Here is a 27,333-nt window from a genome sequence, read left to right on the forward strand (position 1 = left end):
TATATAAATACATAAAACATTGAACATTAAAAAACCTCCCAATAGATGTCTTCTAAAGCTTGTATAGTTACTTATCTCCTAGGCTCAAAGGTCACTTAACTCTGTACCCTCCAACATTCCTCTGATGAAAACAGGGACGTCCTACGGCAAAGCGAGACATTCCGGGATCAAATCGGAAACCGGGGACGGATTCTGTAAATCTGGGACTGTCTCTGGAAGATAAGGACACTTGGAGGGTCTGTTTAATGTGTGGAGAAACAAATCAAGCAATTCAGTAATGGTGTGTATAGTAGTTTAAAACGCAACATGAGGTGCAGCAAGGAGGAACAACTCTGCTGCATTTTAAGCTGCTCATGTGTACATACTCCCTACTCTCTTGACTGGCAGCTAGAGCTTGGCCCATGAACAAGAGATGGCAGAAATTAAACATAAGGCCTTATGCATGAAGCTCATGTGTTCCACCACACATGATGACTCTAGAGGAAATGGATGTTCAATACTGGAAAGCTGCTTAGTACCGGGGAATGGGACTGGGCTTCCGTTATAATAATCCTGCTGATGTACTTTGATAATAAGAGTACTGAGTGTATCCATGTGTTTTCTTGTTTGAAGCCACAAATGAATAGAGCCTGCCTAATTCTTACACTGTAGCTTCTTGCTACAGATTCCTGAGTACTTAATAGCATCTGAGCACAAGGAACAGAAATGAAATATATTGAAGGGTGTGTGTGCGTTTTCTTATGTCAATATTCTACAATCTTAATCTGGTTTAATGTCATACAGATCAGAAGTCCTAATCAGTTTGGCAAGTATGGAATGAACAGAGTGAGGAACACAGCTTTTCCCATCTACTAAAAAGTGCTTAATAACCTTAACCTTAATAACACAAGACATTCTGTGTATTCGAGTATCTATCCACATACAGTAATGGAAAATGAACTGTTTTCCCCCACAGCAGACTCAGAAAACTCAGACATCATTTGAAACGAGGCAAAAAGAAAACAATCAGCTCTGTCAATTATAATCTAAAAGGTGATGGCTAGGAGGATATCAAGAACGGAAATGTCACACTGGAAGGGAATTCCTGATAAGGATTCAGAGCTAAAATGCAGTCCAGCACAAAGCTGATCAGTAGGGCAAAGAACAAAATTCACCTTTAGACCCTGAATAATTAGGGGAAATCCTCCAGGAAGCGACAAAGGAATGTGTCTGTGTATATACACACATACCTTTGTTCCATCAGTGTGCGTTTTTGAGTCCAAACCCATGAAGACGGTATCTGGCTGCAGTTCAGGAAGCTGCAACTGAACTCCTGTAATCATAGTTCTTCAAATGCAGAAAAACAATAATAAACTTACTTTATGAACTACCATGAGGTAGGTTTCCAAGAGCAAGACACTGAATTCCTTGCAAAAAATAGGGTGGGGGAGAGAGGGGCTGGCCTGCTGAGCTCTTTTTTTCAATCTTGGCTACCCTGAAGTGATTTAATTCAGGGTTGCTGGCCTAAAGAAAAAGCTCATCTGCCATTCACTACTAGAGAGGAAACAGCAAGAGGAGAAAGGTTACTTGGCTTGGGAGTTGTCATGGCTGCCTGGGTAAAAATATGGAACATATGATGACAACATATATATATATGCAGAATAAGAGGGCTGGGTGGATAGAGGGCATTGCAGAGAGTGGTGATGTGTAAAAGGAGGAGCTCAATGGGACCATGTGTGTGCCCTAAGGAGAATCAGAGCAAAAAAAATGCAGTTTTTTATATGGTTAACTCATTCTGTACACCTAGTTAATGGTTTGAGGAAACAATATTTGCTAGCCGCTTTTCTCAGAATATCTGTACTGTATAGAAGATGGCAATTACATTGGGATGGGGTTCCAAGGATGGGGTTCTCCCCCTGCCAAACAGGAAAAACCTCTAGTAACTTAATGGAATTACTCTCATCCTGTGGGAAAGCCTTTGCAGGAAATGCTTTCTTGTACACTACTAAACAATGTTTTGGTGTCCTCCAAGAAACCCATTTGTCATCCACTGGGGCTCACTGAAAGTTGAAATCTCTGGCTCTTTGTTCTAGCTAATTTTCCCCATTCCTCTAACACCCACACAGTCCATTCTTAAGAGATTCTTCTGGGATCAATCCAGTCTGCTCAGAGTGAAACAGAACCTTCTTTTCTGGCTGTTGACCTGAGGTTTGGCTTACAGTTTAACCCTTACAATGCATATTCTCCTTGTATGCTAGATAGTGGCACTGGGAGTCTGTCTTCTTTTATCCTAAGATTTGCCTCTGGGTTCAGTTTTGTCTCCCAGACTATTTAGCAATGTACAGTAGTTTGGATATTTTGGGCAATGTGCTATCAGTATGCTGACTACACCCAGCACTGCTTCTCTTTTTCATTTGATGCAAGTGAAGAAGTGATATTGCTTAACAAGTGGTTGAAAACTAGTGTTTGATTGTATGAAAGCAAGTACAGTGGTACCTCGGGTTACATACGCTTCAGGTTACATACGCTTCAGGTTACAGACTCCGCTAACCCAGAAATAGTGCTTCAAGTTAAGAACTTTGCCTCAGGATGAGAACAGAAATTGTGCTCTGGTGGCACGGCAGCAGCAGGAGGCCCCATTAGTTAAAGTGGTGCTTCAGGTTAAGAACAGTTTCAGGTTAAGTACGGAGCTCCGGAACGAATTAAGTACTTAACCCGAGGTACCACTGTAAACAAAAGCTTGGTTCAGATAAAATACATTTGCTCATGCTGGGTAATCCAATAAACCAGAATGCTGGTGGTATTACCTGCTGTGGATTAAATCACTCTCCTTCTTAAGGAATAGGTTATATATATATATTTTTCTAAATACTTAGGGACTAGCTGTCACCTGAAATGAATTTTTCAACTTCATCTACCACGGCAGCTGTGTTCTCTCCTGGAAAAAGAGGGACTCTTCAAACTTGACACATGGTTTTTGTAACTAGATTCTAAATGGACTACTGCACTATACTCTATGTGTGGCTGACCTTGAAGACAATCTGGAAATTTCAACTGACTCCAAAAGCACTTGCACTCTGTGCCTGAGATGCTGAAAAACTCAGTTCTTTTTGAAAAGGAAATTTCTACTCTAGGATTCTGGAGCACGGGACCATTCTAGATTTTTAAAAGAGTTTTATTTCTTCTTTATGCAACCACCATCTCTATGTATCCTTCACCAATCATTACATGAAGCAGAAACACTCGTAATAAAACCCGTCCACAAGCAAACTTGTTTTCTCATGCCTACTTATCAGAGTAGCTTGGAAGCCAGGCAATGCTTGCTCAGTGTCAAAACAAAGAGACAGATCGTGAAGGGGTGATTTCTGTTGAGTTTTGTAGCCACATCCCTTTTCTGTTGCTGGTGCTGCAATCTTCCCCTTCCCCTTTCATAGCTCCATATTTTATAACAACCTCAGAGAAACGGACAGCTGAGGAAAAGCCAGCTCAGATGACAAAGCAATGAAAGAAGCGGGTGAACTGGAAATGCAGCAGGACAAATATCAGCCACCTGCCCATCAGTGACAGATTTGCAGGGTTTAGCCACCAGCTGGGGTCGTCCGTCCCCCCCCCCCCCCATCAACTTTCACCAGCTTTGCCTGCCTTTTTGCTCCTTCCACAGCTGGGGCCCCTCCATCCTCTCTCTGGATAACAAGGCACCTGCTCTTTTCCCTCAGCTATCCAGAGTTTCCACCACCGTTTCAAACACGTCGTAGTGGTTAGGCAAAAACAGTTAGACTTGCACGTTTCTGCTGCTCCTAAGAGAAAACACAGCACAGCACATGGCACCAAAATAATTTTCTTAGAAGAGCTATATTTTTAAAATCTTTTGCTGAATGGTGGGGCATGGATCCATGCTGGTACTTATCTCTTAAAAGTGTGGCTGAATGTTCAAATTGCAGTCAATATTTTGTAGGGCTCATGATCAACCACATCCTCCACAGCAGTCATAACAGAAGTGGGCACACAATACTGGCTTAAAATGCAGCAAGGTCATTTTTTCTGCTGGGTTTTGAATCACATGTATACGTGATTGTGTTTGCAAGTCTCCTACACCAGTGGGCAGGGGGTGGGCCCAGATGCCTTCATATGGTTTACGTTTCAAATAGGATCAAAGCTGGTTGGGGGCATAGCTGTCAAGTTTTCCCTTTTCTTGCGAGGAATCCTGTTCGGAATAAGGGAATTTCCCTTAAAAAATGGGAAACGTTGACAGCTAAGCTAGGTTGGAGGGGAAGTGCATCAAAACACAGTACATTCTCAAAAAACGTCAGGATAGATGTGGATCGTGGCTATCGTCATGTGTTCACTGCTTCAAAAACCAGTGGTGGGAGTGCACTGGAAGCAGAGGAAATGTGACTATGTACACAGCCACTGGGATGAATTGTGTAAACCCCTGTGCAAATTTTGGTGGGTTTTGTGTTAGAAAAATGTAATATTCATGCAATAAAAGCACAACCTTGAGCATTTAATACCCATGCAGGTCTTTTGCAAAGACTACTAAATAATAATCAGTCATTGAACAGCTGCCACTAAACCACCTTTAAATTGCCATTTTAGTGATAGTGCTGGGAGACTTCTGGCCACACAGATATTGCCAACCATGACAAGTCCAAGCACTTGGAGAGAAACTGTTTTGTCTTTGCTAGAAAACCAAGTCACACTTTCCTACAATAGATGCTACTGCCTGGAATTCTGGCAATTCTCAGTGCCAACTGCCAGAGGCTGTTCTCTTCCAGGGCTCTGCCCGCATAAATATAAGCATAAATGACTCCTAATGAAATTAGATAAGGGAGGCTGGTAATTTGAGAATGAAGCATGAGGCAGATCTGGGAAGTTCATTCAATTCTCAAAATCAAAAACAACAGTAAATCAGAGTCATCTGAGTCAAACAAGCATGTAGGAAACAGTGCGCTATATTCTTGAAGCAAGGATGACACAGCTGTAAAGGGACAGCTGTTGATTTGTTTTCCAAGCAAATGAGTGTGTGCCCACCTTCAGCAACTGTCTGAAACAAGAGCCAGTTTTGCAAAGGAACTTGGAGTGAGGCAATGCTTGATGGTACTTTCCAAGCAGTAGGAAGTTGAATGTCTTTCTGTTCTGCTGTAGGCCTTCAGCTGCTGCATGTTAACTGAGTCGCCTCGTTATTTCCAGCTTATTGCCAAGAGCTGCACTCATGCTTTTGTAAGAGAGATTCCCAGATCCTGTGATGTAAGCAGTTATGACAGAGTGAAATGACAACCTCTTATCATGACTCAGGTATTGTACTGAAGCTTTGGGGATACAGCTGACACATGATAATACCTATCTCATGGTGTGTTAGGTCACCTTATAAACTGGAGTCTCCAGACTTTAAATGTCTACGAAAAGGGAGAAGGCAGGTGAGGAGAGGAAAGCAGCAGTAATATGGGAAGGAACTTTAAACTGAGGCCGCTGAGGAGAATGGCCCAGAGCCATGCAGAGACTCTATTATTATTATTATTACTATTACTATGGCTCTTTGGGATTGGTCATCCGTATTTTTAGTGGACCAATACCTGGTGTTATCTGTTCTGTCCATTTTCAGTTGTATTGATGGCCAGGAGGGTTATGCTGATTTAATTATGTGCTTTTAAGTAAAGGTAAAGGTAAAGGGACCCCTGACCATTAGGTCCAGTCGTGGCCGACTCTGGGGTTGCGGCGCTCATCTCGCTTTATTGGCCGAGGGAGCCGGTGTACAGCTTCTGGGTCATGTGGCCAGCATGACTAAGCCGCTTCTGGCGAACCAGAGCAGCGCACGGAAACGCCGTTTACCTTCCCGCCGGAGCGGTACCTATTTATCTACTTGCACTTTGACGTGCTTTCAAACTGCTAGGTTGGCAGATTATGTGCTTTTATTTTGTTGTAAACTGCCTTGAGCTGTGTTCCCTGCACTGGAAAGACAGGGTATAAATTCTCTCAAATTTATTACTAGAATACAGATGTACTATAGCTACAAGAAATTTCAGAGCATGATGTCTCTGTCTGTACTCAGTCCTCCAAGCTGAGTGCTGAATTCTAAAATGTCCTTTGCTCTCTTGGCTGGGAAAAGTGCCAGGAGGTCAGCCTCCTCCAAATATTTCAAATGGGCACACCAATAATATTTTCTGTTTGAGACCTGCCTATCAAATGCAATGTCCAGTTTGGAAGTTAAATGTTAGGTTCAGGGAGAATCCACCGCATGCAGGAGGAAGTTATGAATGGGACTGGAATGAAGAGCCAAAAAGCCCCTCCATTGAAGCAGATAGAGGTGCCATGGTACACAGAATGGTCACTTCCAGGCTGTCACTCTTTTCAGGTGGACCTCAATCACATAAACACCATCCAGGTTGTACAGGTTGATATAGCACTCCAGGTTGATTTAGTACTCTTGTTCAACAAGCCTAATTCTCCCTGCCCCCGCTCCCCGGTCTTTTTGCCATAAGGAAACTGATGGGGAAAGTATGGAATGACAGTTACTTGACATAATGTCATATAACCTCCACAAGACCAAACCAGAATGAATGCTGAATAAATAGATAGCGTTGTCTATCCTCCCTGCAAACATTGTGCAAACAAAATCAGCATGACTGCTCAATAAACCAGTCAGCTTGAAGTGACCAGTGACAGAAAACAGTGTTAAGGAGCAGAAAAGAAAGCATAAAGATTTAGAGGAGCATTTCAGAAACAAATCCTAGCTTGTCCTGGGATGCCTCTTATATGCTTCATTTCGCCAGCTCAACAGCCTGCCACAAATAAAACTGAATGAAATGGACAGAGGCCATCTTTCTTTCTTTTTTTAGGGATCACAAATCCAAACATTACCATAAATGCCGAAAGCATCTCCAGCTCTGTTACGTTGTAAAGGGGTGTGTGAGATGAGCAGGGGAGGATGGCACAAGCAGAAAGAAATGTATGAAATTAGAGGAGAAAAGACAATCACACCAAAGAAATCCACAAAATGATAATTGAGGGGAGTAAGTTAATATCAACATGAAAACAGAGACTGTTATGGTGAGAACTGAAGAGATTGGCTCATTGCTAATTCAACAGGATTATAAATAAATGCAATCTGGTGCCTTTTTTGGTAGCTGCATTGACTGCACGATTCAGATTATTAGAATAATGATAGCATGAGTGTTGTGCATACAGACAGTAATGATGGTATCTTTGAATGGAGAAATACAGCTATGGTTTTGTTTAAACAGCCTACAGGCTACATTTTCTCCCCCTCTCCTTGAGTCCACTGTTAAGTACTAAGAGCATGTGTTGTGGATGTTGGGTAGTGTTTTCCCTTTGGCCTTTTAGTCAATAATAAACAGCATAAGAGCCAATTGCAAGCTCATGTGTAGCAATGAAGCTGTTGTGTGTAGTGTAATAATTTTAGACCAGGGGATTTCAATGTATAGCTGGCCTCTCTAAGTATAGAGGGAACAGATGTTCAGCCCCTCAAGAAAACAATAAAGATCAAAATGAAGGCAACAGTTTGGCTAGTACAACTAATTCTTGTTTTATGGCCAGGAAAAGGCAGATCAAAGAAGAAAGCAGAGAGCATGGATAAAACTGTAATGACACATGAAGTGTGTATTATCAGTGCTGCCACCCACATTGCAGTCAAAATACTTTCCCCTGCTCTCCCACTTCAGATCACTTGTGCATCCCAAACTTCGCTAGCAAGCTTATTGGATCTCCATGTTGGATGGTTACTGTTACAAAGTCATACTGTACTACAGTACAGAGCTTTCCAAACCTTTCGTGTTGGTGACATACTTTTTAGACATGCATCATTTTGTGACACAGTTATTCAGTTTTACTAGCAAAACAGTGGTTAAACTAACCCCTTTCCTGCCACGGGAGGAGAACAGGGAGCGTTCACGCGACACACTGCAGCCGACACACTAACGTGTCGCAACACACAGTTTGGAAAGCTCTGCTGTACTACATGTCCTTGTCCAGGCACGAGCCCCCTTACTCTTTTTCTGTGTTGTTGTTTGTCTTGCTACACTGCTGTAATTAATGAGAGGTATAAAAGATTAACAACAAATCTCCTTAAAATACATAAATTGAAACTGTGTGTGAACACAGTTGACATATCCAAGACAAGGAGTGGTATCGGACCATATTTTGTCCCCTTCCCCCAAGAGAAATGACATCCTGGAACCACCAGGAGACTATTGCTTACACTAGCAGGGCAGTGGGTCAAATCTTACCTAGGAAGAGTCTTGCTCTGTCTACAATTTCAAGAACCATGCTTTTCTACTGTAATACAAAGTCTAGCTTAAGAGGTATTCAAGAGTTGCAAAGCTGCAACACACATTGTCCACAGCCACACTAAGGATATGATCAACAAGCGTCCACAGTGAACTGTAGAGGATGCTCTCCTAACTGAGCAAGTGAGAGGATCTTCTGCTCTCTTTCCCATAGAACGTTTTTCTCCTTCCCTTCCCTTAAAAAGCCCTCTGCTTGAGGTGTCTTGCTCAAAGAGCTTGTCATCACTGACTTCAGAGCTCAATGGGTGTGGAATGCTGCTCTCCAGGGACCCTAAGTGCTAACCCTGCAGTTTGCCTTACAGTTTACATACAGATTCTTAACCTGCTGCTTTCAGTATTGTGGGGAAAGGAATGCCAAGCCCTGAGCACTTGTGCTTGGAATCAGGGAAAGGAATGTAAGCTTGATTCCTTGAAGTGAGCCTCTTAGGGTGGCACTGGAATTGTTATGGATGCTTGGAAAGCAACACAAAAATGTTAATTTCCAAGCAAGAATGGGCCCCTAATGAGGGGGTGTCTCTGTGTGTTTGTGTTGAGGAGGGTCATGCCTCAAGAGAAGAAATTTAAAGCTTGACACATAATGTAATGCTTGGGATGAGAGCATAAATCTTGCTGCAGCATGGCTGTACTGAGCTATGGGCAGGTGCTGAGCTTACCGCCACCACCATGATGAAGCACTGCAACCCACAGCCCCCTCCCCAATCCGCTTTTATTGCAGGCCTTCATATAATCTTATCCATATGTATTATGTTCAAATATGTCTTACGTTATGGAGCTCAGCTCTTAAAATGTGGCCCGTACACCTTTGTTCTCTTTATCTGCTGTGTCCCACTCCCATCCCACTCCAGTCCTGGTACTCACTATATGTCTCAAGATATACCGGTACCTTATGGAGAGGATGTCAATCTATATTATGTGCACAAATGTTTTCCAGTAGCTAGGACAAGACCTTGCTGTGCTAAATTTCATCTGTGGCTCTGAGCAGTGTTAGAAACTGAGATATGAAAGCTAGGAACTAAATGGTACCTTAAACCTAGGTTATGGGCACAACAACAGAATGTCCAGGCATGATTTTTATATAACAATACAACGCTGAAAATGAATGAATATTCTGAAGATGGTCTCTTTCCCAGTCTTCAGAGAGTAGCTGGAAGTGGAGAGGCAGGAAGAGGTCCTCCTTTCCTTCCACTCTGCAGTTTTAATCTGAAATCTTAGGTGCACTACTGTGCCCAGAGCTGAGAAACTGCTCATACTAATGAAATTCCCTGTCACAAAATGCACCTAGAACAATGGGAGTTTTGAACACTGGCTCTGAGGTTTAAGCTGTTTTCATAAATGATGTACCAGTTTTTTTGCCTCCCTTTCCTGCATCTGCAGTTCAGATGTAAAAAACTGGATAGGTGGATGGATATAAATATATTGGCTAAATGTCCATCTGAATTGAAAGTGTCTTTCATTCACTTTCTATCCATCAGGCTTTCTGTTCCAGTACACAGTACAGAAAGGAATCTGCATGGGCCATTTATTTAAATAATGTTCCCCGTGCTGTTTATGATTTAAACTAATAGCAAAGGAAATTGTGCTAAGAAGAACTGCTCTTATATCTTGGCTTATTCTTTCAATCTAATTGGTGTAAATACTCAGTTCAAGTTTGTTTTCTACAGCTAATGAATAAAACAGGACAAATGTGATAATATGCAGCCCTGCCTTTAAGACCAGGGCATCTGGCTTTAAACAAGACTCAGATTCTGTTAAATCAATTAAGCTTTGACTCTCCTAGACTTTGGAGAAAGGGCACCTGCACAAATAGAGTACAAACAGCTCTTCATAATGGAAAAATACAAGCACCAAAGAACACCAGGAAAGCAGAGCTTGGGGGAAGCAGCAGACAAGACGGCTTTGGGAGCAATAGGAGAATGTTGCTAGGGACGCCACTGTAGAGAACACTGCGCTGCAGGACTGAAATGAAGCCAAGATATTTTTCCATTACCTTGGCCCAAAGTCATGATTAACCCTATGACTTCCCTGTCTAAAACAATCTCTTTCAGTACAGTTGAGAGATTTTGATGCTTCAGGATAGGCACTTTTGCATCCCAGCTAAACCACAAATGTGGAAAATTATACTCATAAGAAGGCATACTGTTTCATGTGTTTTTCAGCAACCACAATTTTCTGCAGAAAGGTTGTGGGGTTTTTTTGTACCAGAAGCACAACCTAGAGGGAATAAATCCACACTCTGCCCCCAATGTGTACACTAGAGTACACATTGGGGGGGGGGGACTGCCTGAACAAGTGATTGTCTGTACATGATACAAGGACAAAATGAATTAAGACAAGCCTGGCTGTTGAATCATCACATATCATAACGCCTAGCAACAAACAAACAGAAGGAGGGACTTTTTGTATCAGGTCTTCTACTGGAGGCTTATTGTATGCTTCTTACTGCAAATACTTTTCTGAAGAAGCTAAAACAACTCATGAATTCTGGAAGGAATGGTAAAATGTTCCATTCTGTTCCAGTCATAACACTTTCTGAAGTAATGTCAACTGCTGTCAAAATAATGTATATAAACAGTTTGAAAGAAAAAAAGATGGACAACAAGAACTATTCTAAAATAATATGTTTTGGTTGACTGCAAATAAACTGTCACATAACTTCCTTGCTTTCTTTCCACTGACAGAGGGAAAAAGTTTTTATATTCCTTGGAGTTTGTCTTGCCTATTAAATAATAAATGTTGCTACTGCATGTTTTATTATTATTATTTACATAATTTCTATACAGTGGTACCCCTGGTCGCGAACGGGATCCATTCCGGAGGCCCGTTCACAACATGAGCAGAAGGCAACCTGCAGCAGCGCGTTTGCACACACGCGGGTTGCGATTCGCCGCTTCTGCGGATGCGTGCGACGTCATTTTGCGCGCCTGCGCGAGCGGCGAAACCCAGAAGTAACCCTTTCTGGTACTTCCGGGTTGCCGCGGGATGCAACGTGAAAAAACGTATCATGAAGCAAATGTAACATGAGGTATGACTGTACTGCACAATGTATTACAAATATCTAAGTGATGTACAGAAAACTGAAGTGACTACTTAAACAAGTTGTGGTCAGTGTGGGAAAGCAAAATGTAGATGGACCTTTCATTCGATTGAGCAGGGTTCCTCCTTATGTTCTAAAATCTCTTTTGCTAAAGCAAATGGAAGGAAATCTGTGGTGATAACCTTTTACTAGGACAAATAGAAAGGCATCGGTTTTGATAACCTTGCTACAACTTTTGGAAGGTACAAATCTCAGCAAACAGGAAAAGAGGCTGCTTTTGTTTTGCTTTTTTGCAATTTAGCCTTGAATGAATTTAATAGCAATTTAGCCTTGACTTCTTGCTCAGACAATCAGCATTTGTAGCTTTTTCTAATTTCCCCCAAGCACGCACAAGACGGATCAAATTTCCTACTAGGTTTAATTTAAAACTTGCCAGAACAGGTTTTATGACCCTAAGTACTGAACAAGCATTTTTTTAAAAAGGAAGAAAAGGTGATCAGTGCAACCCCTCATGGTGGGCCAACAACCAAGCATATATGCTTGCCCTTGTAGCTAAAGCACCTCTGTCACAGGTAAACAGCACCCAGACATTGCAGGTGTGTGTGTGTAGGGCTGTTGATGTGAGAAAGGAAGCATAATATGTGGTGAACAAAGAATAGCCTTCAAACTGAATTAGGTTATCAGGTCTCCTGAGGTTCAGAGTACAGAACTTGAGTCCTCAAGGGTAGTCCTTGTGGAAAATGGAGCACTGCTTGGGGAAGAAAGCTCATGCCATTCTTAATGTGGTATAGGCAATTGACAGGGATGCGGGTGGCGCTGTGGTCTAAACCACCGAGCCTCTTGGGCTTGCTGATTGGAAGGTCGGCGGTTTGAATCCCTGGGATGGGGTGAGCTCCTGTTGCTCTGACCCAGCTCCTACCAACCTAGCAGTTTGAAAGCATGCCAGTGCAAGTAGATAAATAGGTACCACTGCAGTGGGAAGGTAAATGGCGTTTCCGTGCACTGTGGCACTCGTCACGGTCTTCCATGCACCAGACGTGGTTTAGTCATGCTGGCCACATGACCCGGAAAACTGTCTGCGGGCAAACACCGGCTCCCTCGGCCTGAAAGCAAGATGAGCGCCGCAACCCCATAGTCGCCTTTGACGGGACTTAACCATCCAGGGGTCCTTTACCTTTTACCTTATAGGCAATTGAGTTAGCACTATGAAGGCCTGGGTTCAAATGTCCACTCATCCAGGAAGCTCACTGGATGACCTTGGTCCATTCCCTCCCTCTTAGCTTAACCTCTTAGCCACAATCTGGTTGTGGGGATAAAATGCAGGGAGTAAGAGAGCAATGTAGCTCTTTGGAAGAACATGATATAACTAGATGAAATTTCATTTAAAAAGGTTGAAAAAAGCAGGATCACTACCTTCTTTCCTGCTTCCAAAGATCATTTGCTATGCTATGTGCATGTTCACCTCTCAGTCAGTCTATCCCACAATGAGAGGAATAGAGAACGCCAGGGCTGGAACAAACTGTGGAGATATAAAAAGATGGTTTATATTTGGCTATGTGGAATTTCCAGGCTCACAGGTAGTCTACCTCAGGAAACCAATTACTGGTAGGAGAGACTGGGGAGGTGGGAAGGGCAGGGAGACAGCTGTTGATTCCATGTCTTGCTTGGGGGCTGCTAAACTAGACGGGCCTTTGTGTTAACTTTAAAAGTGCATAAGACACAATACTGCAGGGTGGGGATGTCATAATATATGTTTCTGCTTCCTTAACCCAATATTTAACTCTCATCATCCAAAGTCTCTGAAGCAAGGACTTTTTAACAAAGCAAGCATTTTAAGTCAATATCTTTCCCAGAGTTCCCTTCTGCACTGGAATTGTTTTGAATATATTTTTTTATTACTTGTTTGCCACCCTGGGCTCCTTTGGAAGGGCAAGATATCAATGTAATAAATGCATCCTGTTTCTGCCTACTCAGAAGTAAACCCCAAGTTTAAACGGACTTACTCCCACATAAGCATAGCCAAGGGAGGGGGAGGGAGGCAACTGCCCTCCAATCAGTAAATATCAATGCAAATAAATACAAATCTTAGGTTCTACCCCCCCCCCCAACAAAAGCCCCCAGGAAAATCCTAGCTATGCCCATGTACTCCCAAGGAAAATGTACAGCCTAAAACCCCAAAACTTTGGGTCAGACCTTGAGACCTCAGTAAGGACCTCCCCCCCCCAACTTTTAAACATCTGCTGAAGACTTTTCAATTCCATCAGGCTTATGCAGGCAGTTAAAAATACGTCCTTTCACAATAGTTAGCTGATTCTTAACATTTCGTGTGGTTTTTAATTGTATGCTTTTGTGTATCACTGGTGTCTGATGTTTTACATGGGGCAAAGAAAGGCAAACTTTTACACATAGCAAAACTACTGGTTTCCTCTGGATTTTCCATCTAGATAAAAGAAACGTGTTGTTTCTCTCACTCTATTTTGTTAATAACATTATCAAAATAGCACTTTCAGTGAAATAGCAGACAGGATTCCTTCTTCACTTTTTTATATGCTACAAAAAAATTCCCGCCCCCCCCCCGAAAGTGTGTGGGGGCGGGGAAATGAGCTCCTTCCTTCGGTTTGCAAGCTGAGCTTCTTTCATAAAATCGTGAAATTTCACCTCAGATTTAACAAATAACAAGTCTTTTGTCTAGACTTGCCCCCCCCCCCCGCCTTTCAAACGAGGGGGAGAATCCCCTCAAGAAAAAAGGCGGGAAAATTATACTCCGCGTCACAATAATACACTCTCCTTTTAAACCTGGGACCCCGCCCACCACAGAATCACGTGACCTACTAACAGTCGGGCAGCGTCCGTCCTCCCTCCTACTATTATCCTCCCACTGTATTGGGGCGGGGCTTCCCCCTCTCAACGGCCTCGACAAAGCCACGCCCCCTCGGCACTCTCCGTCAACCGCCCAGTGGCGTTTTTCAAAACTGCCCAATCGTGGCACGGAGGCGAAAAACAACAACGACGACGAGCAAATCACGCGCTGGACGGTTAAACGTCCGTCGGGTTCCCCTGGGTTGATTGGCTGCGGAGCGTTGGCCCCGCCTACCAAAATGGCGGCGCCCATCAGCGCGAAGGTAAGAGCTTCGGATGCAGCGGCGAGTGGGAGCGTTTGATAGACTTAACGGGAACGATCTCCCCACCTTCCTTATTCCGCTGCTTGCAAGTAAGAGAAGGGGGACGCAAGAAGGTGGCAACGGTTGTCAAGGCGAGACGTGGGTGCTGTCCTCTCCCCTTGGGGAAGGGGGCTACGGAGGGAGACCCACCCGGTCTGGGCTCCAGTTCCCTAAGCTGACTTCGGAGACCACCTTCAAGGAGCCCCCTGAGGGGGAGGGGATTTCACTGGAGCCTTTCGTCCCCTCCCCCCTACCCTGCATGCGTCCCTAGTACACTGGCGGGCATGTCCTAACTTGCCTCCCCCGTCTACTGCTTTTTCGCCACAGCGGACTGATAAGAATCTCACCTTTTGTCTGATGGGGGTCTCCCGTAATTTCCCCACGCAAATAAAAACACACTCGCTTCTACCCCTTTTGCTGTCAGCATAGTCCTTAAATAAAAAGCTCAGGAGGAAGAAAGAAGCTCTCATTTGTAGCATATAGGGACATTTGCTTAGATCTCAATAACTCTCAGTGAAGTGAGAGTATTTTTTTCTCGTCAAGTGACTGATTTAGGAGCCAGACGTGCTCCCTTCGGAAAATGGAACTGTTGCTACCTGGTCTGAAATAAATACTTTGTATATTCAAATTGGAGAGAGATGTAACTAAAAGCAACTCCTCTTCCAAACTGGGCATTCCTACAAATTTTAAAAGAAGGGATTAAGCCTCAAGGACAAGGGAGCATCGATGTTTGTCTTCAGTGCACTTTCCATCTTGATGCCGAAACAGTCCCTTATTTCATAAAACTCTGAAATAACGTAAAAATCCATTCCTAGCATACTGGGACCTCTCCTTTCAGTCTTTTGGGAAGTGGTGCAGCTCCCTTCAGTGGCACTCAAACTCTTGTCAGTCCAATTATTCCTATTTTTGCCCACTCTCCATGTGGAGCTCCGCTATGGATCTAGTGTTTCTGGTTATCAATGGTGTGGGAATGATTTTGGACCTCTTGGTTCTCTTGCTGGATGTCAACTTCTTCCTCTTTTCCACACTAGTGTCCTTCCTCGTCTGGCTCATTGCATTTGTTTGTAACCTGCCCAATACCTTGGTTGCTTGTGTGATCCACTGCTGGAATGGGATTACGTTATCCTCGCTATGCTTAGCCGAGGCATTGTATTACTTGACTCTGGGCTCTGTGCACACCATCGTCAACATGCTGCGGGGCTTCTTCTCCAGCATGGAGAGCTTGAAAGTAGTGGGCCACCTGTTCACCCACCTGACGCTTAAAAGCAAAGAAATTATGCACCGTGGTTTCTGGAACCTGGTTGGCTCCGGCCAGTCACTTCTCAGGCAAGTGTGTGAAGTGTGTGCCATCGTCATGAGCCTTGTGGCTTACTTCGTCAACAGCATCATCAACATCTGCCTCATTGGAACCCAGAACCTTTTCTCTCTGGGACTGGCCCTGTGGGAAACTGTTGTTGGCCCCTTTCTAAGGGTCACCGATATTTTTGCAGCTTTTGTTGCACGGCTGTCCAGCAGTGCCATCGCTATGGCCATCCTCCTATGGACTCCCTGCCAGTTGGCATTTGATCTGCTGGCCTCTGTGAGCAAGCTGCTGCTTAATGTTTTCTTCCTCAACCTCTATGGTTTGATGTTGCTGTCTGTGATTCTTGCCACCAGCATCTTAATCCTCAACCCTCAGTTGACGTGGACACTGGCAAGCCAAATGTCTGGCTATTTGAACACCATGCCTTCTTACCAGCGCCTGCTCAGAGACATGCGCCGCCTGTATCAGATTGTACTCTTGTCATTGGAGATGGTCTTGAGCTCGCAAGCTTGGCGCAGGTTAGCTGACTGGAGCCTCCAGATGGCTAGCTGGAACAGAGGTGGCAGGGGAGGAAACCACCATGTGGAACAAGAGCAACAGCTTTTGATTGAGGGCAACCAAGAAAGGCCAGGAGGACCTGCTGTAGTTCAGGGACCAGCTCCTCCTGGAGCAACTCATCCAAGAAGACAAGGACCACCTGTGACCAATCAGCAGGCTGTACCCCGTGCCCGCCAAACATGGCAGGCAGCAGCTCGAGGCAGCAGGAACCAGCACAGAACAGAAGATGATCTGGAATCAACTACACAACGGAGTCTGCAGTCAGGGCAGCACTTGCAGCCTCCTGGTGAAGGACCAAGCACATCACATGCCAAACCTGCAACAAAAGAGCAGCTTAATTCTCTGGAGGATGACGATGACCCATGGCTTCTTCTCAAAGAACAAGAAGAGCGGAAGAAATGTGTCATCTGCCAGGACCAAACAAAGACAGTTTTGCTACTTCCCTGCCGGCATCTTTGCCTCTGCCAGCAGTGCACTGAAATCCTGCTGCAGCAGGCCATATACCAGCGCAACTGCCCACTCTGCCGGCAGATGATCCTGCAGACTCTCAATGTCTACCTGTGACCTATGTGGAGGGGATAGCTTTTTCCACATTCCTTCAAGCTTTCCATGTGCATTGGCCAAAGCATGTGGGGCTGCTGGCATTTTGTGCCTGCTGCTTTCTATGGCAGCTGGTTGACAGCAGCTTTATGCTGATCGTTGATATTGGCAATGGCTACCCTTTTTATTTCCAAAGAACTATTGCAGTCAGTGCAACTTGGAAAATACTGTGGATGGTTTCTATGCACCTCTGTTTTCATTTTCTTGTTGCTGCCACTAGCCAATCACAGTAATCATCTAGTACTTTGCTGTTGCTAAAGATGTTGAGCCATCATGTTGAGTATACAAAAGTGTCGCTTAGAAAAAACAACTGGTAAAATGTCAGCCAGAAGCTGACGAGTAATTAAGGTAGATTTCTGGTAAGGAGCTACCTGTTGCAAAGAGAGCAGGTGCTGAAATTGTAGATTTTTTGGCTTTCCTATAACTTAGCATGTAAACAACAACAACAACAACCCTTAGCAGGCTTGTTTGGTAAACACTTGGGGAAAAAATGTTAATCCTTCCTCCATTCTTTTACTGGGGGTATGAAACAATATTCTCACCCCGGCATTTCTTTCTAGAGCAGGGGAATGTTCCTGGACTACAGCTCCTGTAATCCCTGACCATCAGCCATGCTGACTAGGCTGATGGTAGTTGGAGTCCAATAATGTCTGGAGAGCCATAAGTTTCCCATGTATGTTCTAATAGTGAGACTTCAGCAACCTGAAACTGACCAGTAGGCCAGTTTCATTATTCTCTTCAGAATATTGTCTAGTTACCTTAACATGTATTTGTGCATTCTGTAGTAGGAAAGTTCATACTTCCAAGCATTGGTGTGTAGATTTCTGACAGGTGCTATACATAGAAAGCCTCACTAATTTAGCTTGCACTTTTAAAAACCATGCACCACAGAATTCCTACTTTCAAGAAGTACTTCCCAATACCCAGTGAGCATCTTTTTGATGTGTAATTTTGAAAGAGCTGTGGCAGCACTGTCATTTCCCACCCCCCTCCAGGTTTTCTGTGCTCATTTGTTTCAAGACTTCATATAAAAAGCAAGTTGGACACCAAATGTGCAGCTGTGGAGCACAGAGACACCACACACAGTAGTTCACTAGCAAGCTGAAGTCAGGATCCTCTTGTCTCTGCTGGCATGTAACTTCCACAGGTCACCTATGCAAAACTATTACATTCCAGCTTTATTGCACAACTGTTTGATTGATATATACTTTCCCTCTTTGGGGTCCAGCTGGGGAAAGCTGATGTAACCAAATATAGTCGTAACAAGTGGCAAGCCTCTTATCAACAGCGCTGGAGACTGCATGGTTTGACTCCAGGCCCTGTTAAGTCTCTGGTGTGGACTGATAATAAGATAAAGTTTTTTATGACTACTTGTCTGGGTAAGATTTGAACAGGGTGGTGACCTCAGGAAGAAAGTCTGGCTCTGGATCTGATCGCTTAAGTCCAGAAGACGAAACCAGTCTCCCAGGTGCAAGTAACATTCGTTCTAGAAGGAAAATTACGAAAGTAGGAAGGGACATAGGCTAGAGTGGTTTGTTTTGACTGTTGCACTTGGCATAAGAGTAACCTCTGGGCTCCCTTTCCCCCAGACCTAGTCAGAAAGCATCCATAGCTCTGCTGCTTGGAAATTGGGCACAAGAGCAAATCCAAAAGCATAGAAAACTCAGTGAATAGCTGCTGCTAATCTTCAGCTCTCCTGTGTCTAAAATGTGGAGATGAGAAAGACAGATAGTGGTTTACCAGAGCAACCTGGTTTCTTGAATGTTTAAACTGGGAAAAAGAAAGCTGAGAAGTAGAGGTATGAAACCCTGAGAAGTTTTATATTCGTGGTGTTCTTTTGAGCTTTCTAAATTATTGAAAGCTGTTCCTAGTCATAAATGGAGAGCTGCACCTGGGCCGGAGAGGTTTTTGCAGCCTTGTTGAAGCTGTGGCATAACATGGCTTGATCCTGAGTGTATAAAAGCACCGGATATCAGCGTCCTTCACAGAATCGTTTTAATAGCATTACAATGTGGCTGGCACCCTGGTCCTAAGTGTTTGCTTTGAAGTATGCCCTGTTGATTTTAATAGCGCTTACTTCCCGGTGAATATCTCTTTGTAACAGATGAGGTCCACAGTTGAAAGGTCAGGGTGTCATGAATTCCACCATCGTGACCTTATGCAGCACCCTTTGCAGCAGACTTGAGCAACGCATCCAGGAGACCTTGCCTTTTGTAACACTGCTCAATGCCCTCTGGGAAGGTTGTTCAACCCTTACCCCCAAAAGCTTCAGGGGCTAAACTTCACTTTGCAAAATGAGAATGAAGACTGGAATCTCAAAGCAGATTTTCCCGTCCTGAAAACTAGAGTGTCTACCTTGTTGAAACACATTGTCTGCTAAGTCAGATGCTAAGATTTGATGACACTTGGTTTGAATGTTGCGGCGGTACGCAGTGTGGGGGTTGCAAAATCAGAATTTTTCAGTTGCATTGTAAAAACCGGACTGTTTAAAACCCTCCCAAAGTGTGGAGTTGTGTTTTTTTTAATTGGAAAGTCTTCTGCATTATGTTTTTAATTTTCTTTTAATTCGAACCTTGCAGTTAAATCTGCACAGTGCAGCTGAATCCTAACAGAGTATTTGCCAAGTCCCTTGGTTTTGAGGGAGAGCTGCGGCACCCCTCTGAATGATATGATGTACTATTGTGTGGAACCAAAGGTTTGGTAAGCTGAAAAATGGATTTGAGCAAATGCTAAACTGAGTGCCTTAATGATGGCAGGTCAGAAAGGAAGACAGTGCTGAAGGCAAGCTAGCTATAAAGCTAACAAACTCAAGTGAGCTTGTGATTGTGTGTGTGTGTGTATGTGTGTGTATATATATGGGATCAAAGAGAGTTTATATAATCAGTTGGATCTAGACAGTCAACATGTGTTACAAGGTGGTAGGGCAGACTGCAACTTCTGGCTGCAGATGGGTGATTCTATTTTTGTAATCCTCTACATAACAAAACTTTCTACAAGTTAAAAACAAAGTAGCACATCAGATAGGGGTCCTTGGTCATCCTGCTCCTTATTATTTACAAGTAGAAAGCTAACAAATTATTATTATTATTTATTTATTTGGAGGGGAGCATCCAGTAATGTGAACCTGCTCACCTGCAGTCTGAATCAGTACAGGCTCCTCTGCTCTATAGTTCTGCTAGCATAGACCAGAGTTTACATGCACTGATTTGTACTGAGCAACTAAAGAAATGTGCATGTTGGAGAGCAACCTAATTTAGAATAATATGTGATTCTCTCTAACCATCCCACCCCACCCCCCAAAAATCTGTATCTGAGGAGTTTTATTCCAGTCTTTCTAAGCAGTTAGATGTGTAGAACTGCACATTTTGCAATTTTTTTTTGGGGGGGGGTGGATGGATGGAGAATCGAACAGGAGCAGAAAAGTGTGGTGTTAGAGCAAAGGCCTGCCTACTGTCCCGTGGAGCTAGCTGCTCACTCCTGATCTGTGCCTTGTTCAAACTGCTGCCCACTCTCACAAACCTTCTGAGTGTTATTTTATAAGAAGATGAAGATGACGTGCAATTGCCTTTTATCCAGTACCTGCTCCGTTGTCTCCTCTTGCAGTTGCCCTTCTTGCTGCCTCTGGAGGGGCCTTTTGGTTTGCTTATGTGGTAATGGCAAAGTCTATTCTTTGCACTATGTAAAATGATTGTTTGCAAATTAAAAGGAAGACTTTTCACAAAATTAGCTCTTCCCACTGTTCTTTATAAACGATTTTATTAAAAAAGGAAGGCACTTAAGGCCTCTCCTTTTTGTTTATTCCATTTACATTTTCTGGGCTAACGTGTCACCGAAAGAACCTAGTGGCTCTGGTGGAACTGAAGAAACTGGATACAAATCCCAGACAGAGCCACTCAGTGGTCTTAGGTAAGTTATTATCTCAGCTTCAGTTCCCCAGCTACATGATACAGCTGAAATGAAACCTTCGTTGCCTTCCACAGGCAATGCAACCACACTTTTATTTCCCCCAACTTTGAGGACGCGTAATTTAAAACATATCACTTGGGTAGCATTTTCTACATAATATACCAGCTTGTGTGTGAAAGTCTAAATGAATGAGGTCTCCCGAAGATGTCCAGAACTCATTGAGGGCAAGTCTTATCTTGGGTAACGTTCTGCAGTCGGTATTTTCCACCTCTAGATTTAATCCTTCAGTCCGATGAGGTTGGCTTCTTATCTGCATTCTGACTTGGGGCTGCTGTGAGTTAAATTCTAGCAACCACTTCTGCAAAGGAAAGTCCCTTTTGAGGCACAGCTGGAATCTTGCCAGGCCAGATCGTTGTGGTCTCCCTGGTAGCCACTATGATTCCCTTCAGCCAAGTTCAGCCAAGAAAGCGAAACCTAAATCGAGTGACTCTCTCACCCTGGAATCCTCCACTGTAGGATGAGAGAGCTAGCTGGATGGGTTTCCAGAGCAAGCTGGGAAAATGCTGATCAAGAATTTAAAGAATGCACCTGGGGCGATGATAGTGGTGTTAACATATATTATGAATGAGCTGTTTTTCTGTTAATAACAGTAAAAGCAATTTGCAATCGATAATAACAATGAATACTTAAAAGAGTGTTCAAAGTGCTTTGCAGATGTGGTGGGGTGATGCAACAACTCTGTAAATCAGGTTGGTATCATTGTTCCAAAATTTCAGAGGATGGGGTGAGGGAATGGGCTGAGACTGAAAGACAAGTGGCATACTTTTATACCTCAGGGGCAAGTTAACTCATTTTTATTTACCGTATTTTTCGCTGTATAGGACGCACCCGACCATAGGACGCATCTTGTTTTAGAGGGGGAGAACAGGGGGGAAAAATTCCCCTCTGCTCAGCGCCCCTTCAGCGAAGCGGCAGGAGAAACGGAGCCCCTTCCATTTCTCCTCCCGCTTCGCTGAAGGGGCGCTGCGCAGAGAGGGAAAACTGTGCAGTGCCTCTCCAGCGAAGCCTGGAGAGCAAGAGGGATTGGTGTGCACCGACCCCTCTCACTCTCCAGGCTTTAGTGAAGACAACCTGAAGTGTCCGGAGCGCAGCGGGAACTCCTGCTGCGCTCCGAAGGCTTGGGGATAGCTCCGGAGGCTTCAGCGAAAGCAACGCGAAGCCTCCGGAGCGTGGCGGGAGCGCTCCCTCTGCGCTTCGGAGCCTTTGCGTTGCTATCGCTGAAGCCAAGGATCCTGCATTGGCTCCATAACACACACACACATTTTCCCTTAATTTTTGAAGGGGGGAAAGTGTCCTATAGAGCAAAAAATAGGTTATTCTGTTTACTGAATTTCTACCCACTTTTCCTCCCAAAGGAACCTGGGGTGGGGGACATTACACACAGAGACATGTAAGGAGGCCTCAGCTTTTCATAACTGAAAAGGCGCCACAGCTGGCTGTGATTTTGTCTTTTCATGCAGAGGATGTAAATAATGCTTTTCCTGCTGGCTATTTTTCTTCCGTGTTACATGATTCCAGGTGAGTACTTACAAGAGAAAACGTTCACCTAGATCAGATCTAAGGGTTTAGCAGCTTGGGAGGGAAGAAATGGCTGTCGGGGAGACAAGCAAGTGGAATGGATGTACTTCAGTGTCAAGAGTATCAGCTTCAGGTTCAATCTCTGGCATCTGGTGTGGCTGGGAAAGACTCCTGACCCTGGAGAGCTGCTGCCGGTCAGTGTAGACAATACTGAGCCAGGGGGACCAATGCTTAACTCTGTATATGACGCCTTCCTATGTTCCTATGAAGGGACGCGGGTGGCGCTGTGGGTTAAACCACAGAGCCTAGAACTTGCTGATCAGAAGGTCGGTGGTTTGAATCCCTGCCACGGAGTGAGCTCCCGTTGCTCGGTCCCTGCTCCTGCCAACCTAGCAGTTCGAAAGCACTTCAAAGTGCAAGTAGATAAATAGGTACCGCTCTGGCAGGAAAGTAAACGACGCTTCCGTGTGCTGCTCTGGTTCACCAGAAGCGGCTTAGTCATGCTGGCCACATGACCTGGAAAAACTGTCTGCGGACAAATATCGGCTCCCTCGGCCAGTAAAGCGAGATGAGCGCCGCAACCCCAGAGCCGGTCACGACTGGACCTAATGGTCAGGGGTCCCTTTACCTTTATGTTCCTATGATAAAGTACTCCCTTCTCAGCCTTACCCAACATGGTGCCCTCCAGATGTTGTTGGACTCAAACTCCCATCAGCCCTAGTCAGTGACCAGGGAAGATGGGAATTGTAGTTCAAAACATCTAGAAGGCTTGAGGGAAGACTGGCTTAAACCAATATAAAAGCGACAATAAAAACAGTATACTCATCAGCGGGGCAAAAAAATGGGACTAACTGCCTCTTGGGAAATGGTTTCTGAGATAGAGTGAAAACAGCCACCACCTGCTTTTGGATCTCCAGTAATGAAGGATCTAGATGGGCATCTGTGAATGAATAATTCCAAGGGGTGAATGGCACTGGCGAAAGCACAAAAGACTGGATTGTTTAAGGAGATTTATATTGCAACTGGTGCATAACTAGGCTTTCTTAGAACACCACCTTTAACAAAAAATATTCAAAGTTGCTATGTCTCATGCTTTCAGATATATATTTTTTTAACGTGCAAGCTGTGGAGGTGGTATTTTCCCTTATTCTGGTGTGATGTGAAGAATAAATTGCAATGGCAATGCAGAGTACAGAAACCTGATGCAGACGGGCTTTGTGGTTTTACAAAAGGAATGGAAACGTTTTTACCAGTTGAAGAGTTTTTTACATAAAGATCAGTAACAGGCAAGACAGTCCCTGACCTCAGGCTTGCTTGCTATCTGAAAGACAGAACCCAAAAGGAAAAAGGGATAGGGAGGGAAGAAGAAAGAAAGAAAGCCCAGACCAGGCATAGGCAAACTTGGCCCTCCAGATGTTTTGGGACTACAACTTCCATCATCCCTAGTTAACAGGACCAATGGTCAGGGATGATGGGAATTGTGGTCTCAAAAAAGCTGGAGGGCCGAGTTTGCCTATGCCTGGCCCAGACCTTAAAAATCTCAAAAGTTCTCAGAATAACTAGCTTGACTGGAAAGAGCTCAGGGAGAGGAGGAACTGATGGAGTGGGGTTTGCTGCCTTGTCTCATCAATCCCTCTCTTGCTGTCAGGTGATGGCTGAGGGGGTCTCTTCCCTCCTTCCTTTCCAGTTTAACCCTTCTCTCCATAGATTCTTTCTTTTCTGTTACTCCAGTCCTTGCTGAAATAAAGACCAAGCTCTAAGAAAACCCAAATATTGCAACCACAGGAAATTAAAAAAAAAAAACCACAGGAAAAAAATACAACTTCAGATATGTGCAGAATATTTTTTTAAAAATACTGGGGTCAAAGTTGTTGCTTTAAAAAAATAGAACTGAACACCATTAAAAAAAACCCTTTATGATATATCTTGTTCACATACCAGAGCTAATTCATTTTGTGATGGGACAAAGGTTTGCCCTTTCAAAACAATTACGCACACATGCATATTCCTTACACAGCCATGTGTATGTGGTGATCTGGTGCTGAGATAGCAGCTATATGGAAATTTCCTAAGGAAAGACAAGAAGGGCTGAGAGAGACAGCAGGTCTTGTTTATCCACACAGAATCATTAGCCCTGCTCCGTGAGAGGGAACACGATAAGCTAAGAAACCCTTGAGGGGGGAAAAAAACCAAGAAAATCTCAGGACACATCACAGCAGGCTACACCGACCTTGCAATCGCCATATGTTGTTAGACTCCAGTTCCCATCACCCGCAGCTAGCATAGCCCATGGTCAGGGATGATGGGAGTTGGAGTCCTAACAGTAGGTGGAATTGTGCACCCCTGTTCCAAAGTGCCAGGAAAGAGCATCATCGCTTATGCTAGCAGGAAAGTGAAGCACAGACTGACATTATAATTCCCTATTAGACGGTAGTAAGAATGGTATATCCAATCTGGTCCTTGAGCCAGAGGCTTAGCCCAGCTTCTGCTCGTGTACACAGAAATCTGTCTCTGTGATAGAAGAATCAGATAAAGCCAGTCTGGTTGAAGAGCAGCTGCTCCCTTGAAAGCTCCGAAGGAGCAAAAAAAAATGAAAACCAGCAAGGAGTTTATCTGTAGATCAGAGCACATTTGTATCTTTCTTGTAATGCACATGACCAATGTTGCTCTTCCACCCTGGTATTTTCTCCCTGCCCATACAGTTTGCACACGGCAGGGCTGTTGGGAGTGATTTTGTCCTGGAAATTTCTTCTTTCTCTGTTTCTTCCACTACCTGAGCTGAATGTGAGGAAACTGCCCCCTGGAGCCATGAAAAGCAAGAGACAGCCCCTGGACACTGGCATCTCTGAAAGAATCAAACAAGCAGGTGATGGGAAGGAGCTCTGGCTGAAATCTTGGACAGCCACTGGCACTGCCAGTTATAGTGGGCCATACTGGGCTACATTTATAAATTGTCTGACCCGTTCAAAAGTATCTTCCTGTGATGTCCCAGAGGCAAAAGGAACAGGGCAACTGAAGGTCTGCTCTGATGGATTGAGTGGAGTGGCCTTTCTATTGATATTCCACATGCGACACCACGATGCAGAAGCATTTCTGGTGGGATGTTAGTTTAGGAGGTTGTCAATACTTAGATTTGTGCAAACTTTCCCAGCCAGGAATAATTTCCCATTGTAAGCGCAACACAAAATGCTGATTCAGGCAGTGATTGTGCTCTTTCCTGCATGCATATTCATCACCTAGTGGCTATAAAAAAGCATTTGACAATGTGTGAAGGAGCTCTCTCATATATTGCAACATGAGGGTAGGCGGGGGCAAATCATTCAATATTTGGTTCACACGTGCAGCTGCCCAGTCGCCATGACAGCAAATCAAGAGATCTACACGGCCACCCTTAGATCCTCAGGGAAATGTGGTCTAAGTAAGGGTAATCTGGAAAAATGCTTCCTCTCTCCATTTGTTCTACAAAGCCATTTCCGTCCATGTTCAGAACACATTCCTCTTTCCTGCCCAGCTGGAGAGCACATTGTGGAGATGGGGAATGGAGTTTAGATCTCACGTACAGATAGTTTTGCTTCTCTCCATGCCTCCTAATCATGCTCTATTTATAAACTCGCCTAGAAAAAGCTCCAGTCTCAGTGGAATTTTTCTTCTTCAAATCTTCTTAAAACTGGTGGGAACAAGGGACTGTAAGAAGAGCTTCAAAACAATGTGCCGTTATCTGATTTGGCAACCGCTCATGTGCAATTCCTCCAAGTGGCACGGACCAAACAAAATCCATCTCTTCCATGACGATCCCTGCTTGGACTTCCCAGAGCTCTCCATGTTACTCGCCAAAAGGGCACAGTTCCAACAACCAGCATGGTAGGAAACATGGATCAAGGGACAAGTGGACAAGGTGCAAGATGTACCTGATGAGAATCCCCCTTTAAGAAGAAGAAGTAGTAAAAAGAAATCTGGGAAGGAGGGAACACAAGAGATTCAGAATAGCACTGTGGTGGTTTAACTTCTTTCCCTACATTATTTTCCCAATGTAAGTTTCTCCTCTCAGTGTTGCACACACCCTGATCATGAAATTTATTACGGTCAGAGACCAGCTTGAACCCTGGTCACATGCATAAGGTGCATGGCTTACCCAAAGAACTCTGGAAACTTATTTATTGAGGGTTCTGGGAATACGGAAAGTGGAAAGTGTGGAGGAGAAACCCAAATAACATGTTTTTGTGAACTTGAAAGGTAAAAGATGCACCAACCTAGAAGCTTCTCATTTCTAAACGAAGCAAAAAGGGAGGAAGGAGAAATGGACTGTGGCTGTTCATATGACTTTGACACAAATGAATCTTTACTGCGATGGGGAACAAATGACTCACTCAATTCTGGGGGTGAGGAGAAGGCTGGATGAACAGATAATGACGCTCACTGTTGACCGAAGTCCCTTCTGTTGCTCAGCCATGACTGTCCCAGTCAGACAGAAGCAAGGGCATACAGGATTGCACCCGAGACAACTTGTGACCACAATGTGGTTCTCCAAAGTCTGGCCCATGAAGAGAAGGATGCAATTCCCAAAAGCTCATAAAGGTCCCACAGCCCTCCCCTTGCTACAACTCATTGTGATGTTCTGTGCACCAGAGAAAGCAGAATGATGCGGCCTCCTGCATTGTGGGTTTACCCATAGGCAGTGCAGTTTACACACTGCTTAGCTGTTACGCGTAGAGAGAAAGGCAACTTCATCTAGAACAAAAAGGGCTATGTGTCATGTAGCCTTAAGGTTTGGGGTTTTTTCCTCAACAGGAAAAGCTGAGAGCCCTCCTTAGCTATCACCAATACATCATCATCATCATCATCATCATCATCATCATCATCATCATAATACGCTGCCCATCCGGGCCCACAGCCACTCTGGGAGGCTTCCAG

At 44.2% G+C, this 27,333-nt stretch overlaps 1 protein-coding gene and 1 long non-coding RNA gene across 5 annotated transcripts; one reads left to right on the top strand and one right to left on the bottom strand.

Annotated features, from left to right (window-relative positions):
* Positions 1-3,133: 3,133 nt before the first annotated feature.
* LOC310696087 lies at positions 3,134-14,336 on the bottom strand. Of its 4 annotated transcripts, none has more exons than XR_014520403.1 (3): positions 14,149-14,336; positions 12,730-12,835; positions 3,134-5,219 (listed from the first exon to the last, which is right to left on the bottom strand). It is a non-coding gene; the product is annotated as an uncharacterized lncRNA (long non-coding RNA). The 4 variants fall into 4 exon arrangements; XR_014520404.1 differs by having other exon boundaries at positions 14,153-14,331; XR_014520405.1 differs by lacking the exon at positions 14,149-14,336 and adding an exon at positions 13,975-14,120.
* A 44-nt stretch (positions 14,337-14,380) lies between these two features.
* Positions 14,381-20,661, top strand: RNF26 (ring finger protein 26). The gene has a single exon (XM_083481089.1). The coding sequence runs from the start codon at positions 15,397-15,399 to the stop codon at positions 16,900-16,902; it is 1,506 nt and encodes a 501-aa protein (XP_083337215.1). The 5' UTR covers positions 14,381-15,396; the 3' UTR covers positions 16,903-20,661.
* The last annotated feature ends 6,672 nt before the right edge of the window (positions 20,662-27,333 follow it).

This window comes from Podarcis liolepis (assembly GCF_965112155.1).
Source record: "Podarcis liolepis genome assembly, chromosome: 16".
Classification (NCBI taxonomy): Eukaryota; Metazoa; Chordata; class Lepidosauria; order Squamata; family Lacertidae; genus Podarcis; species Podarcis liolepis.